Here is a 13059-nt window from a genome sequence, read left to right on the forward strand (position 1 = left end):
GTGCGCTGCTTTTTGCCCTGACCCAATGGGGTGGTGTACCATATAGAGCACACAGGGTGCCGTTTGGAACGCGGCCCTGAAGTCTGAATAGGGACACTATCTAGCCGAGCTGTGAAGGGGCTTTGACATCATACCCTGCTGTTTATACGCTGCCGGTTGGCTTAATGGGGTTGTGTCCATCTTTATCTTCTGCTGAATCTCTTCAGTCTGTTGTTTTGTAGATCTGATCCCCTCGGGTAAACACACCACGCTGAACAAGGAATTTACTGTTGATTGTAGTAAAAATGGGCTATTTCATGTCTGTCTGTCTGGTCTGACTGGTTGTTGTGTTGGTCTTTCTGTGTCCCGAGGATACAAACATTCTGTAGTGAAACTGCTTACTGTAGAAAATTGATTACTGTAAAAACTGCTGTGATAGTCAGATGGACGAGAATGGATTTAGTGTTCTAAAAATGTCTCCCAGTCAACCTGCTGCTATTGTCTATTTGTTTTTCATGAAAATGTTTAATAGGCTGCACAGTAATTATATTTCTATGCAGTGTCTGGATTCCCAATATTCCTCCCATGCCCACACTCACGAATCCTGAAAAGTGAACGTGATGCAACAGGCCAAGCTGTGGGCAGTTGTACAGTGTGTTTCTGCACTGGACCCCCCCGGACCAGGCTGAGGGTTCATTTGAACATTGAACCTAAAGAGCTTTTGCATATATCCTGCAACGCCGTTTCGGTTGAATTGAGCCCCAAATGAAGACATACAGGGCCCTAGAGATAATAATAATAGAAGGGTAACTCTCCGAGACATGTTCTGTTGAAATGAGAACTCCCACTGGAGCGGCTCTTCAAACCCACCCTCTTTCCCATATTGAAGGTGTTTGTTTTACTACACCCCCCCCATTGCTGAAGGGGAAAATATGTTCGTCCCTCAACTTGCTCTCTTTCCTGTGGGTCTGTCTGCTACGACCAGTGTGGTATGTTTTTCAATCTCTCTTCAATCACCTCAATAAGCACAAGCAGCCGGTTTCAGAGCCACATCACATGGCAATTGTTTTATTGGCAATCTTTCATTGTGTATACTCCAACCAAGCTCATCATTACTGAGACACTACTGTTGCAACTAACGAATGTTCTCACAAAAAAGTAGCAAAGTTATTTTGAGAAAGCACCAACGGCAGACATCAGTTGTGCCAAAAGCAACTTGAGACTCATGGCTGGAGAATGAATATAAAGTACGATCAATGACATGTTGCATTATAAATAAAGTAGAACTCCCGTCTGTGTCTATGAGCAGGTCAAATAAGAAGTGATCGAAAGATTAATTAATCAAAAGATAATTTAGCGGACCCCATCCATTCACTATCTAGAGCGACTTACAATAAATGCATTCTTCTTAACGTGTGTAATTCAGAATCCAATCCATTTAGAGTCACAAATTAAACTACAAAACCCATCTTCAATCCTTTAAATCAATGTGTTTGCATTTATGTTTTAGCATATAAATTAGCACAGAAGTTAATGCACTGTGGACATGGTGTTTTTTCATGTTTCTTAATGCTGGAGGCCTTTTTAGCTGTATCTCTGGTTTCGGGTCCTTGCTGCTTTGGTCTCATTCATGTACATGTTGACATATGACGTGAGGAGGTCATCCATCTTATATCCCTGGTAAGCAAAAGCAGAAAATAACTACTTGATCATTTAACATTTCTTTAATAAGAAACTATAGGAGTGTATTCCTTCCAAACAAAAAATGTCTGGCCAGTATTATTTTTTTTACTGGCAATTAAATAAGGATGAGAAAAAAAAAGTTATTTATAAAAAACTAAAACCATATTATTATTTTTTTACCAGAGATGTTTCACACAGGATCTTGTTTCCTTTGACCAGGTTGCCCACGGTGATGTGGAAGTAGGTGCTGCCACTGCACCAGTTAGCAATACGGTTATAGGGGTGTGTCACCAGGACATCCTATGGGATAGAAAGACACAATCAGACAGACACAATCAGGCAGACACAACCACACAGCCACAACCAGGCAGACACAATCACAGACACAACCACACAGACACAATCAGACATACACAACCACACAGACACAATCACAAACACAACCAGACAGACACAATCAGAGAGACACAATCAGACAGACATAATCAGGCAGACACAATCACACAGACAAAACCAGACAGACACAACCACACAGACACAGTCAGGCAGACACAAATACACAGACACAACCACAGACACAATCAGACAGACACAACCAGACAGACACAACCAGACAGACAGACACAGACAGACACGAACAGACAGACAGACAAAAACAAACAGACAGACCGACTAATCAGACAGGACACTATTGGTTCCAATCATTTGAAAAACAATCCATTCTCTTAAAAGTAAAACCAGGAGTTGATGGTGAATCTACCCTCCCAATGTGGTGTGTTTTACCTTGGTTTTGGGATTGATTATTGTGACCCCATGTTTGCTTATGGCAATCCTGACGATATCTGGGAAGGTGGGTTCGGATGTTTGCTGGAAAAGCAGAAAAACAAATCTCACTGTTAGTGTGATGTAAACCAGCCCAGTGAGCAAAATCATTTGAAAGACATCTTTATAACATATTTCCAACATCCCTTTGACATAAATATGTATTTTCAACTTTTTGAACTCAAAGGGAAAATGGTGGATGTTTTTTTAATCACTTTTTAATCACTAGGGCTCTGGTCTAAAGTATTGTACTATTTTGGGAATAGGGCTGGTCTAAAGTAACGCATTACATAGGGAATGGGGTGTCATTTGAGACACAGGCATAGAATAGCTTCAAATGAGTCCTCGAGCCAAACACCTCACCATTTTCTCCTTCATTTCTAGCAAATCAAATGATCGTTGTGATGCGTACCTTCACTTCAAAGAAGGCACAGCCGAAGGTCGCCCAGCGACAGATCACCTTGAGAAACGCTACCATGGCTTCTTCAGCTGTCATACCCGTTTGTTTGTTGTATGCAGCAACAATGTTCTGGAGGAAGAGATTAAAGACAGAAAAACTGTTACAATGTTCCTTTCTAAGTCATAGTCGCTCCTCTGGCCTCTCAGTTTGAGTTCAGAAGGCCATCGGGGGGGGGGGGGGGGGGCATGCTGTAGTTGCAGACAGGCCTTTGTGTGTATGTATAGGCGGAAGGGCCATCCTGATGACATCATACAAATCCTACAGCCACACAGAGGAAGACCCCACAGCCACACAGAGGAAGACCCCACATCCACTCAGAGGAAGACCCCACATCCACACAGAGGAAGAGCCTACATCCACACAGAGGAAGACCCCACATCCACACAGAGGAAGAGCCTACAGCCACTCAGAGGAAGACCCCACATCCACTCAGAGGAAGACCCCACAGCCACACAGAGGAAGACCCCACATCCACTCAGAGGAAGACCCCACAGCCACACAGAGGAAGACCCCACATCCACACAGAGGAGGAGCCTACATCCACACAGAGGAAGACCCCACATCCACACAGAGGAAGACCCCACATCCACACAGAGGAAGAGCCTACAGCCACACAGAGGAAGAGCCTCTAATAGTTTAAATTAATTCTACAGAATGGACATCAACATTCTACGATGGGTAGACAGGCAACTATTTTAATTGATATTGGTAAAACAAAAAATATGAACATATTTATTTTAATAAAATTTGTTTTAAAATTTGTAATATTTAAATGCTTCTGTTATAATTAAATGCTAATAACACACTAAGTGGAAATTGAATACATAAATATATTTGAAATTATTTAGATTTAGATCAAGTGCATTTTTATATTTCAAAAAATCAGCATAGGTTAGACTTGATTTAATATCAGCAGCTCTCTCAACTCAGTTTGTAACTGCTGATTGCAAAAGAAAATATAAATGCATTTGATATTTATTTCACCTTCTGCCATTCAGAAGCAGACATGGCCTTCAGCATGTCATTGGGCACCAGGTCCTTCAGCATCTTGGGGATCATGACAAACTGCGACGTGTCGTTTTTGGACTTCACCCTGAAGAGCAGTGCTCCTATATTCACCATGTCCTCCTTAGTGCAACGATGGTACCCCCTCAGATACTTGGGCAGTTCCTAGTGGACAGAGGAAAGATTCTCTGTCTGGAGGGAACATTTCCATGCATTCACTCTCACCCAGGATTGTAATTTTCTGGCATCAACATCGTAAGTGCCACCTACTGCCAATATGCCCTTAAACAAGGCATTTAACAATGTAAGAGTTGACTGAGATATATTCGCTTTTGTCCCAAATGTACTCCCTATATTGTGAGCTGAGACCTATGGGCCCTAGATAATGTACCTGAAATAGTGATAATATACCCAGGGGTAGTGATAATGTATCTGGGGTATAGTGAAAAGGTATCTGGGGGATAGCGATAATGTACCGGTGTAGTGATAATGTATCTGGAGGAAGTGATAATGTACCTGGGGGTAGTGAAACATGAGGTCAGCCTCCAGATCTCTGCCAGGAATGACACTGACCCACAGCTTCCTCATGAAGAAAACCATGTAGGACATGTTCATGGGCCCTCCACCTACACAAACACACACACACACACACCCATACACACACAGGGCATTGTATATAGCTCTGAGATGAACACTGGTGCATAGCTTCATCAATGACATTCCTAAGACATGATCTGATCTTCTCTTACCCTCTTTGACACTCTTGACTTTCTTGGACCAGTCAGTGATCTGCCTCAGGCTGTCAAAGAAGTAGTCTGACTCATTCAGACTGAGAACCTACAAGGATCCATACAGATAGAAAAACACAAACAAGTTAGAATCCAGAGTATTTCACTCCCACCAACAACTTGTTTTTATAAAAACCTTCTTGAGGTTTAGGTTTCCGTTGTCTAATTCACAACCTATGAATCATTGATTTGAGTGTTATCGATGCCCAACCTTGTCAGGTGTTTTAACAAAGATGCTGAATCCGTCCGATGAGACCAGCTGAAGCTTGGTGGAGATGGTCTGACAGAGGTCCCTGATTCGAGTGCTGGTGGTCACCTCAAAGACCTTGAAAAGGACAACAGGGGAACCATGGAGATCAACAGGGGAACATACAGGACAAATGTTACGTTTCTTTTCACAAATCATCCCAAACTACAGAACAACTGTTCCTCTCTGGCTAGAGGGAGCACTGTTTGTGATGGAGAACATCCTGTAGTTACACTGCTTAGTTGTTCTGTGAGAAGTAATGTTTGGTAATCAACGGACTGGAACCTAATGGAGCTCCTTACCTCATCCATGTCATTGGGGAAGTGCACCTTGTGGAAGATCTGGGGGGAGTTCTGCTGGATGGCATCTATTTCCACCTGATGGGGAGGCAGTTTCCTGGGCTCCATCCTGACATTCACACAACACAGTTAGAATATTCACTCCAACCCTGACCTTTAACCCCGACCTCTAACCCTGACCGCTGTGGTTAGGAGGTAGCCTCATGGGCTTTATGCCGAGATGACACAGGACAATCACCCTAAACCCTGACCTCTAACACTAAACCTGACCTCTAACCCTCACCTCAGAAGTCCTTTCGCATCCTCCACCCTGATAAGACACACTGTACTGCATGACCCAAGTAACAACCTCTAACCTTTAACCCCCATCCTAACAGGTCCCTAAAGTTGCTGTTGACAGTGCAGAGGATTACAGGGAGCGGTGTGTGTGTGTGTGTGTGTTTCTACTCATCCCAGTGATTCCTGTAGAGATTAGTATGTGTGTGTGAGTGTGTGTACTCATCCCAGTGATTCCTGGAGAGATGTGTGTGTGTGTGTGTGTGTGTACTCATCCCAGTGATTCCTAGAGAGATTAGTGTTTGTGTACTCATCCTAATGATTCCTATAGAGATTAGTGTGTGTGTGTGTGTCTGTGTGTGTGTGTATGTACTCATCCCAGTGATTCCTGTAGAGATTAGTATGTGTGTGTGTACTCATCCCAGTGATTCCTGGAGAGATTAGTGTGTGTGTGTGTACTCATCCCAGTGATACCTGGAGAGATTAGTGTGTGTGTACTCATCCCAGTGATTCCTGGAGAGATTAGTGTGTGTGTGTGTATGTACTCATCCCAGTGATTCTTGTAGAGATTAGTATGTGTGTGTGTGTACTCATCCCAGTGATTCCTGTAGAGATTAGTATGTGTGTGTGTACTCATCCCAGTGATTCCTGGAGAGATTAGTGTGTGTGTACTCATCCCAGTGATTCCTGGAGAGATTAGTTGGTGTTTGTGTGTGTGTGTGTGTGTGTGTGTACTCATCCCAGTGATTCCTGCAGAGATTAGTATGTGTGTGTGTACTCATCCCAGTGATTCCTGGAGAGATTAGTGTGTGTGTGTGTCTTCCGCATGTGTATCTTCACCTCAGAGATCCTTGTAGGCGCTGTAGACAGTCAGACGCCAGGGGTTCACGCCGCCGGGTCTCCAGGAAGCGCTTGGTGTGTTTAAGCAGTGATTGGCTGGGAGGGAAAAGGCCACAGCAGAGCCACAACAGCTGCCAGCCCTGCTCCAAGCTAAACCTGTAACAACGACATCATCAGCAACATTATCATTCAGATCATCCTGCACGCTGAACCTCGAATGGGAATGTTACCAGTTACTTCCATATTGGTAAGGCAGGTTGGTGTAAGCACTCAAGTACACTATATCAGTCAGTTTCTTCAACATCTTCTGAGGCTAAAGTGTTTTCATATGCTTATCGCACAGTCTGAGTTTAAAAGTGCATCTGTGATTTACCTGTGGTTGTTAAATGTCGCAGTTGTTTACCTGATGTTGTGGTTCACCTGTGAATGTTGTTATTCACCTGTTGCTGGTTGTCCACTGTTGTTGTTTGCCTACTGTTTTTGTATACCTATTTTTATTTTTGTTTACCTGTTATTGTTGCTGGTCATCTGCTTCATGATCTGACAGTAGATCTCATCTCTCAGGGCCTCGTCCTTGGTGGCCGGGCCAAAGATCTGATCGGTCAGCTCCAGGGGCGACTGCATCTGCTTAGTGGGGTAATCCCCCATGTACTTCAGGATTGGTACACACAGGTCAAGGAGGGAAACATCTCTGAAAACCCTTTTTAACCCTACATGGATACTAGTATCATGACAGAGAAGAGTAGGTCCCAAGAACAGTTTCTGACTGAAATATTCATTTTTAAAATGATGCTGTTGAAGGCACTGTTGACTATGTTGTTTAACTGTAATGGATATCAGTGAAGGAAAGGCAGGCTTTGTGGCTGAGCTCAGGGTTTCCCATCAGCCTCTTAAGAAGGGGCTGTCTGATTGGCTCCCTGGAGTTGGCCCACAGCCTCTCAGGGGCCACATTCTTAGAGATCACCTGACGGTTCACATCCTTGATTGGAGGCCTAGGGGAGAGAACCAATCCAAGAGATCAGTCATACTACAGAACGCAGAACATAAAAAAAGTTAGGAAAACGCTAAGTTTATGCGCGTTACCTTAAGTACTCATAAGATATCTTTTTGAGGTTAGGTGTGTTACCTGAAGTACTCGTAAGAGAACTCTTTGAGGGTCGCGGGAGCAACTCTCTCCACAGTGCCCATCTCCTTTTGATTGGCTGCCATTATGCTCTTCCTTTGGTCAGGTGACAGGTTTAGAAGACTCTGGAAAGTTCAGTTTTTGTGATTTATTATACCCATCGGACAGTCATAGACACAGAAAATACGCAGGCTACCAATGATACATGAACAGTAAATCTGAATGGTAAAGGCCAAGCCAGTCTTCGTAAAAGACTGCAATGTTTCCACACGCACAGGCATATGCCGGCATGTAAACCAGTCCCCTAAGATGGTGAAACAGAAGGACATGCCTTCATACCATGACTTCATTGGTGGGTTTGACGAGAGTGGGCAACACCAGGATGGCGTCCGTGGGCACGGCCCCCGTCTTGCCCGTGCGTTCGTTCTTCCCCGTAATCCAGCCGCGGCCCACCGTCATTTCATCATCTTTGACGAGGACGATCAGCTCCCCTTTCTTAAAGTTCAAGAACGTGTGGTCATCTGGAGAGTTTGATAGGGAGAAGGCAAATGTAAGGCAAATGTACAAAAGTATATTACAGGATGGCAGGTGAAGGTTCGGACTGACCTTGGCTGACCTCCTGCAGAGCCACGGCATACTGGGAACGGTCTCTAAGTCCTGCCAGGAACAGGAGAATCAGCTCCGATATGCTCCCAGCCATTACTGAATTCAGAGTGAAGTCTCCCTTCAGGGTCAGCAGAGTAACCGACTTGTCAAACGCTTTCCCCTCCCTGGGGAGAGACAGAGAACCATCCAACTCATTCCCTGACAGACACCAGCTGACTCATAGTTTAGTTCCCAACACATAATACACCATCCAGGGATTAAAACAGACACAAGACGGAAGGCCGGCGGCCTAGCGGTTAGAGAATCTAACCAGTCCATGGAACGTTACTAGATCAAATCCCAAAGAAGTCGTTCTCTCCCTGAGCAAGGCAGCTAAATCTTAACTTTGGTAACACACTGTTCATGGTTTCATTTGGGTTGTTCCCAGGAAGCAAGGTTAAAGGTCACAGCTACAGGGCCTCATGGTTGTACTTGGCCTAGGCAGTGTAGCCACTGTGGTTAATATTCTATCTCTACAAAATTTCTATTTTGAGGGGTTTATTATATTTCCCTACAATTTCCTTTTTTATATGACTGAGAACATCTCATATACAGCTATATAATGGGTATGGCACCCAGCAGCCCTTCACATGTGAACTTTAACATTTGACCCAAAGCTTTCTGGTGCCGTACCTCATGGTGTTAACCGCAGTGACCTCTGGGTAAGAGAGCTGCAGTAGTCTCCTCTCCTTCTCATCCAGAAAGGTGATGCCGGTCCAGTTGATCGCTACGATGAACTTGTTTTTAGGAAGCGCGGGACCTGGGAAACGCATCACAGGGTCAACAAGCAGAATAAACGGAATGCCTAAGTCACAAATAGAACCCTTTTCCCTATGGAGTGCACGACATTTGAACATCAGCCAATCGGACTCTTAAGCCCACAGCACTCTAGTTAATAACAGTAGTGCACTACATAGTGCATTTTGAACCAGAGGGAGACCATTCAATGGCCCTGATTTTACCCCTCCTCCCCATCGCCTAGGGACACATTCCCTGGCAGACAAACAGAAGTGATTATACAGAGCTGCACTAGCTGGCAGATAACTGCAAGACAGTTGAGTGCAGTAAGATTGGACTTAAGAACTAGAAAAGACACATTTGCCGAAGCTGTACTTGCTTATGCCGCATACTTCATACCTGAGAATTTGGTGACCTCGAAGAACCGGGAGAAGAACATGGGCCACTTCTTGCGAGCATAGTCCACCACCTCAGCCTTCACACTCACAGCTTTTTGTCTGGAGTTTATGTATGGACCCTGATGTATGACACACAGTCAGACACAGTCAGACAGACAGACACAGTCAGACAGACAGACACAGACAGACCTGGAAGGGGGTATACCACAACAATCAGTAAGAACAACAAACAATGTACTAAAACTGAGGTACATTGAAATAAACTAAGGTAAACTGAGATAAACTGAAGTAATCTGAGGTGAACTGCATTTCAAATTTCCAATATACTGTAGCTTTCTGTTGTCTAGAGTTTTTGGTGGCCAAAAGTATTGGAACCCTTGCACTCAAATTATAAATTTCTTCCAGAAAATCCATATTTCTTTGGTTTGCAGTTGAACGAAGCCAAACAATCAGAATAATTAACAAAATCATATTTTATCATCTTAATCTTAGCAATAATGCAAACTAACAATACGTCATAACATTGCAATGTACAGGAACAATGTGTGCTAATAACTGTGATAGATTGCCATACCTTTAAAACAGCAGCTAACCTGCATCAACCCTCACCTGAGCATGGGCTGTGCTGACCATCTGCATCCACTGGTCCTGAGACTTCGCCTCCAGCAGAGACGGGCTGATGCAGTCCTGAACGACGGCCTTGGCGTTGCTTTCACCACTGTCTGGTCCGTATTGGACATAGAAGTGTTTGGCAGCCAGTTGGACTATTTCTTCCTCCTGTGGAGCACAACAGAGACATATTTCCACCCAGGGAAAAGGGGAAGGCCAGAGGATCAGTAGGGTCATCTTGGTTTACAGGTCACTTGTTAGTCACAGCTAATCCATGTATATGCACATGTCATTGAACTTGTCATCAAATAATGAAAGACTGCTAGAAGGGATAGAGATTACAAACAGCAGAAAAAAGTGCTCTAGACCAGGGGTTCTCATACATTTTACACCCCGTACCACCTCAGAAAATATTTCACTGAATATATATCCACTAAAGGGATCACTGCGTACCACCAGTGGTACACGTCCCATCGTTTGAGAACCAGTGCAGTCTAGACCACTAGACTATGTAGAGCCCCAAAAATTCTAAAATGTCTGTTCATTAATTATTTGTTCAAATTGGACTGGGTGAGGCTGTCCCATGGTGCTGATCTTTTGTACTAAACATTAAGGTTACGACTTGGCAACTGATCCTGGATCTGTACCTGGGAGAAACATCCCTACCTTGTCACACTGGTACTCTCCGAAGCGCAGCCCCCTGATGACCTGTCTGTAGATGAGGTCTGTGCTGACCGGGTCCTCCTCACACCTGTGCCACGGCGTGAAGATCTCCTTCCTGTAGTACAGCCGCCAGGGGGCGTGCTGCTCCTGCCCGCCTTTACGCTTCACCTCCTGTTCGCACTGGGAAATGGCGTCCATGACGTGCTCCCGCCCACTGCCCAGCGACCACACCTGGAGGGGGCGAGGTCACACACACGCAATCACACACACATACATTAACACAGATAATCACACACATTGACACACACATAAACACACACATTAACACAAACATAAAAACATACATAAACAAAAACATAATTACACACATCAACACACACATCAACAAACCAACGTTCACGTTCGGTGGAACAGAGGAGAGATGATAGTGTGGGTAGTTGATTTGGGGGCCGTAGTGGCTCGGATGGGGGGAAAAACAACACCAAAACTAGCAGCCCAGATGCTCCTAGAGGGAGTGTTGGAGGGCCAGTAGGGGGCGCTCTCCTCACTGGTCTAAAGAGCAAATCCCACTGAACCAGGGCAGCGAAGGGAACGCTGTCTTACTGGGGTGTTTTTCCTAGCCGCTGGGCATGAGTTTTGTGTACTTTTTAGGCTGTCATGCTGGGTATATGTATGAGCACATAATGGCTGACGTGAAAAGGGTTTATGAAATGAACTTGGTTGTTTTACATTTAATTGCACCGCGTAGTGTTCTACCTTCCAGATGGAATGTTAAACGGTCAACCCGTTTTGTATTGTAAGGGGCTGTAGACAATTGTCAACTAAATGTCAAATGATACTACTTCAGCCATTATAACCAAACCACCCATGGGCTAGCACGGTCCATTGGTCCTTGTGGTCTAAGGTGTTCTGGGGTGGACTAGTGGTCTAAAGGGGTCTGGGGTGGTCCAGAGGTCAAACAAGGTCTGGGGTTGTCTCGAGGTCAAAGGTGGTCTGGGGTGTTTCTGTGGTCTAAGGTGGTCTGGGGTGTTTCTGTGATCTAAGGTGGTCTGCGGGGATCCATTGGTCTAAGCTGCTGTCTCCACTGCAGTGTAACTTCAAATCCGACCTACAGCGTTTTCAGCAAAAAATCTTTCACCAACTTTCAGTCCAATAAAGCATGAACTGCCAAAAAATATCTTTAAAATCTAAAAAACCCTCTGACATGTCTGTCATGTCTGTGGACAATGTAAATTGGTAAGTTGCAAAGTGTTAAGCCTAGAGGTAACTTTACTGCTTACCTTTTCATATATCGCTATGTAAAGCGAAAAGCCGAAGGTGTCTTTGAGGTGGACTTTCTCAGACAGGAACTGGCAGATCTCCTTGGAGGTGGATGCTGAGTCTACAGGCAGGCTGATGGTGCGTCCATCCATCAAGGTGACTGAGACAGCCATGGGCTTCTTTGATTTGGTCGCCTGGAGAAGCACCACAAACACAGGTCATGGGTCATCTTGTTGGACTCAAAATTCAAGAGGCTCAGAATTCTGGAAACATTTACATACTTTTGCTCCCACTGTAGAACTCCAATAACTCCAATAATCTAGAACCTAGACCGACAGTGATGTTTAGAGCCCGTTCAAAGACTGTAGTTCCCTCTCACCTTTAGTTCCCTCTCACCTGTAGTTCCCTCTTACCTGTAGTTCCCTCTCACCTGTAGTTCCCTCTTACCTGTAGTTCCCTCTTACCTGTAGTTCCCTCTCACCTGTAGTTCCCTCTCACCTGTAGTGCCCTCTAACCTTTAGTTCCCTCTCACCTGTAGTTCCCTCTTACCTGTAGTTCCCTCTTACCTGTAGTTCCCTCTCACCTCTAGTTCCCTCTCACCTCTAGTTCCCTCTCACCTGTAGTTCCCTCTTACCTGTAGTTCCCTCTCACCTCTAGTTCCCTCTCACCTGTAGTTTCCTCTCACCTCTAGTTCCCTCTCACCTGTAGTTCCCTCTCACCTCTAGTTCCCTCTCACCTGTAGTTCCCTCTCACCTCTAGTTCCCTCTCACCTGTAGTTCCCTCTCACCTCTAGTTCCCTCTCACCTGTAGTTCCCTCTCACCTGTAGTGCCCTCTCACCTGTAGTTCCCTCTCACCTCTAGTTCCCTCTCACCTGTAGTTCCCTCTCACCTGTAGTTCCCTCTTACCTGTAGTTCCCTCTCACCTGTAGTTCCCTCTCACCTCTAGTTCCCTCTCACCTGTAGTTCCAGCCAGCTCGGAGGTTCACCGCGGACTCCATTAGTGACGGTGCGTGCAAGTCTCTTAGCGCAGTAGGGGGCGTAGCCCATTGGCCCGAAACGGATGAAGCTCTGGAGGTACTGAAAGGAGGGAGCGAGATAAACGAGGTGGTGACGCTTCTAGGAACTCAAGAGAACACTCTGGACATGAACATTTCTACCCTTTGACATTTAAATCTACTAAAATTAGATTTTATTAATAAACGGTTCTGGGAGCTAGCGACGCCC

General features: G+C 45.0%; 1 protein-coding gene across 3 annotated transcripts in view; it reads right to left on the bottom strand.

Moving 5' to 3' along the window:
* Window positions 1–1015: 1015 nt before the first annotated feature.
* LOC105029542 (unconventional myosin-VIIa) overlaps window positions 1016–13059 on the bottom strand; it is a 29316-nt gene continuing 17272 nt past the window's right edge. For all 3 annotated transcript variants that reach the window (XM_010902951.4, XM_010902949.3, XM_010902948.3), the window contains 21 exons: window positions 12793–12912; window positions 11856–12029; window positions 10579–10806; window positions 9913–10080; window positions 9305–9422; window positions 8801–8927; window positions 8129–8292; window positions 7862–8043; window positions 7526–7647; window positions 7237–7391; window positions 6908–7061; window positions 6400–6555; window positions 5287–5392; window positions 4949–5062; window positions 4699–4786; window positions 4466–4575; window positions 3929–4114; window positions 2897–3013; window positions 2446–2529; window positions 1843–1962; window positions 1016–1656 (listed from right to left, as the gene is read on the bottom strand). In XM_010902951.4, the coding sequence (XP_010901253.2) occupies window positions 1564–1656; window positions 1843–1962; window positions 2446–2529; window positions 2897–3013; window positions 3929–4114; window positions 4466–4575; window positions 4699–4786; window positions 4949–5062; window positions 5287–5392; window positions 6400–6555; window positions 6908–7061; window positions 7237–7391; window positions 7526–7647; window positions 7862–8043; window positions 8129–8292; window positions 8801–8927; window positions 9305–9422; window positions 9913–10080; window positions 10579–10806; window positions 11856–12029; window positions 12793–12912 (2886 nt within the window). In that variant the 3' untranslated portion in view covers window positions 1016–1563. The remainder of the gene's footprint in view (window positions 1657–1842; window positions 1963–2445; window positions 2530–2896; window positions 3014–3928; window positions 4115–4465; window positions 4576–4698; window positions 4787–4948; window positions 5063–5286; window positions 5393–6399; window positions 6556–6907; window positions 7062–7236; window positions 7392–7525; window positions 7648–7861; window positions 8044–8128; window positions 8293–8800; window positions 8928–9304; window positions 9423–9912; window positions 10081–10578; window positions 10807–11855; window positions 12030–12792; window positions 12913–13059) is intronic.

This window comes from Esox lucius, chromosome 8 (genome assembly GCF_011004845.1).
Source record: "Esox lucius isolate fEsoLuc1 chromosome 8, fEsoLuc1.pri, whole genome shotgun sequence".
NCBI classification, from domain to species: Eukaryota; Metazoa; Chordata; class Actinopteri; order Esociformes; family Esocidae; genus Esox; species Esox lucius.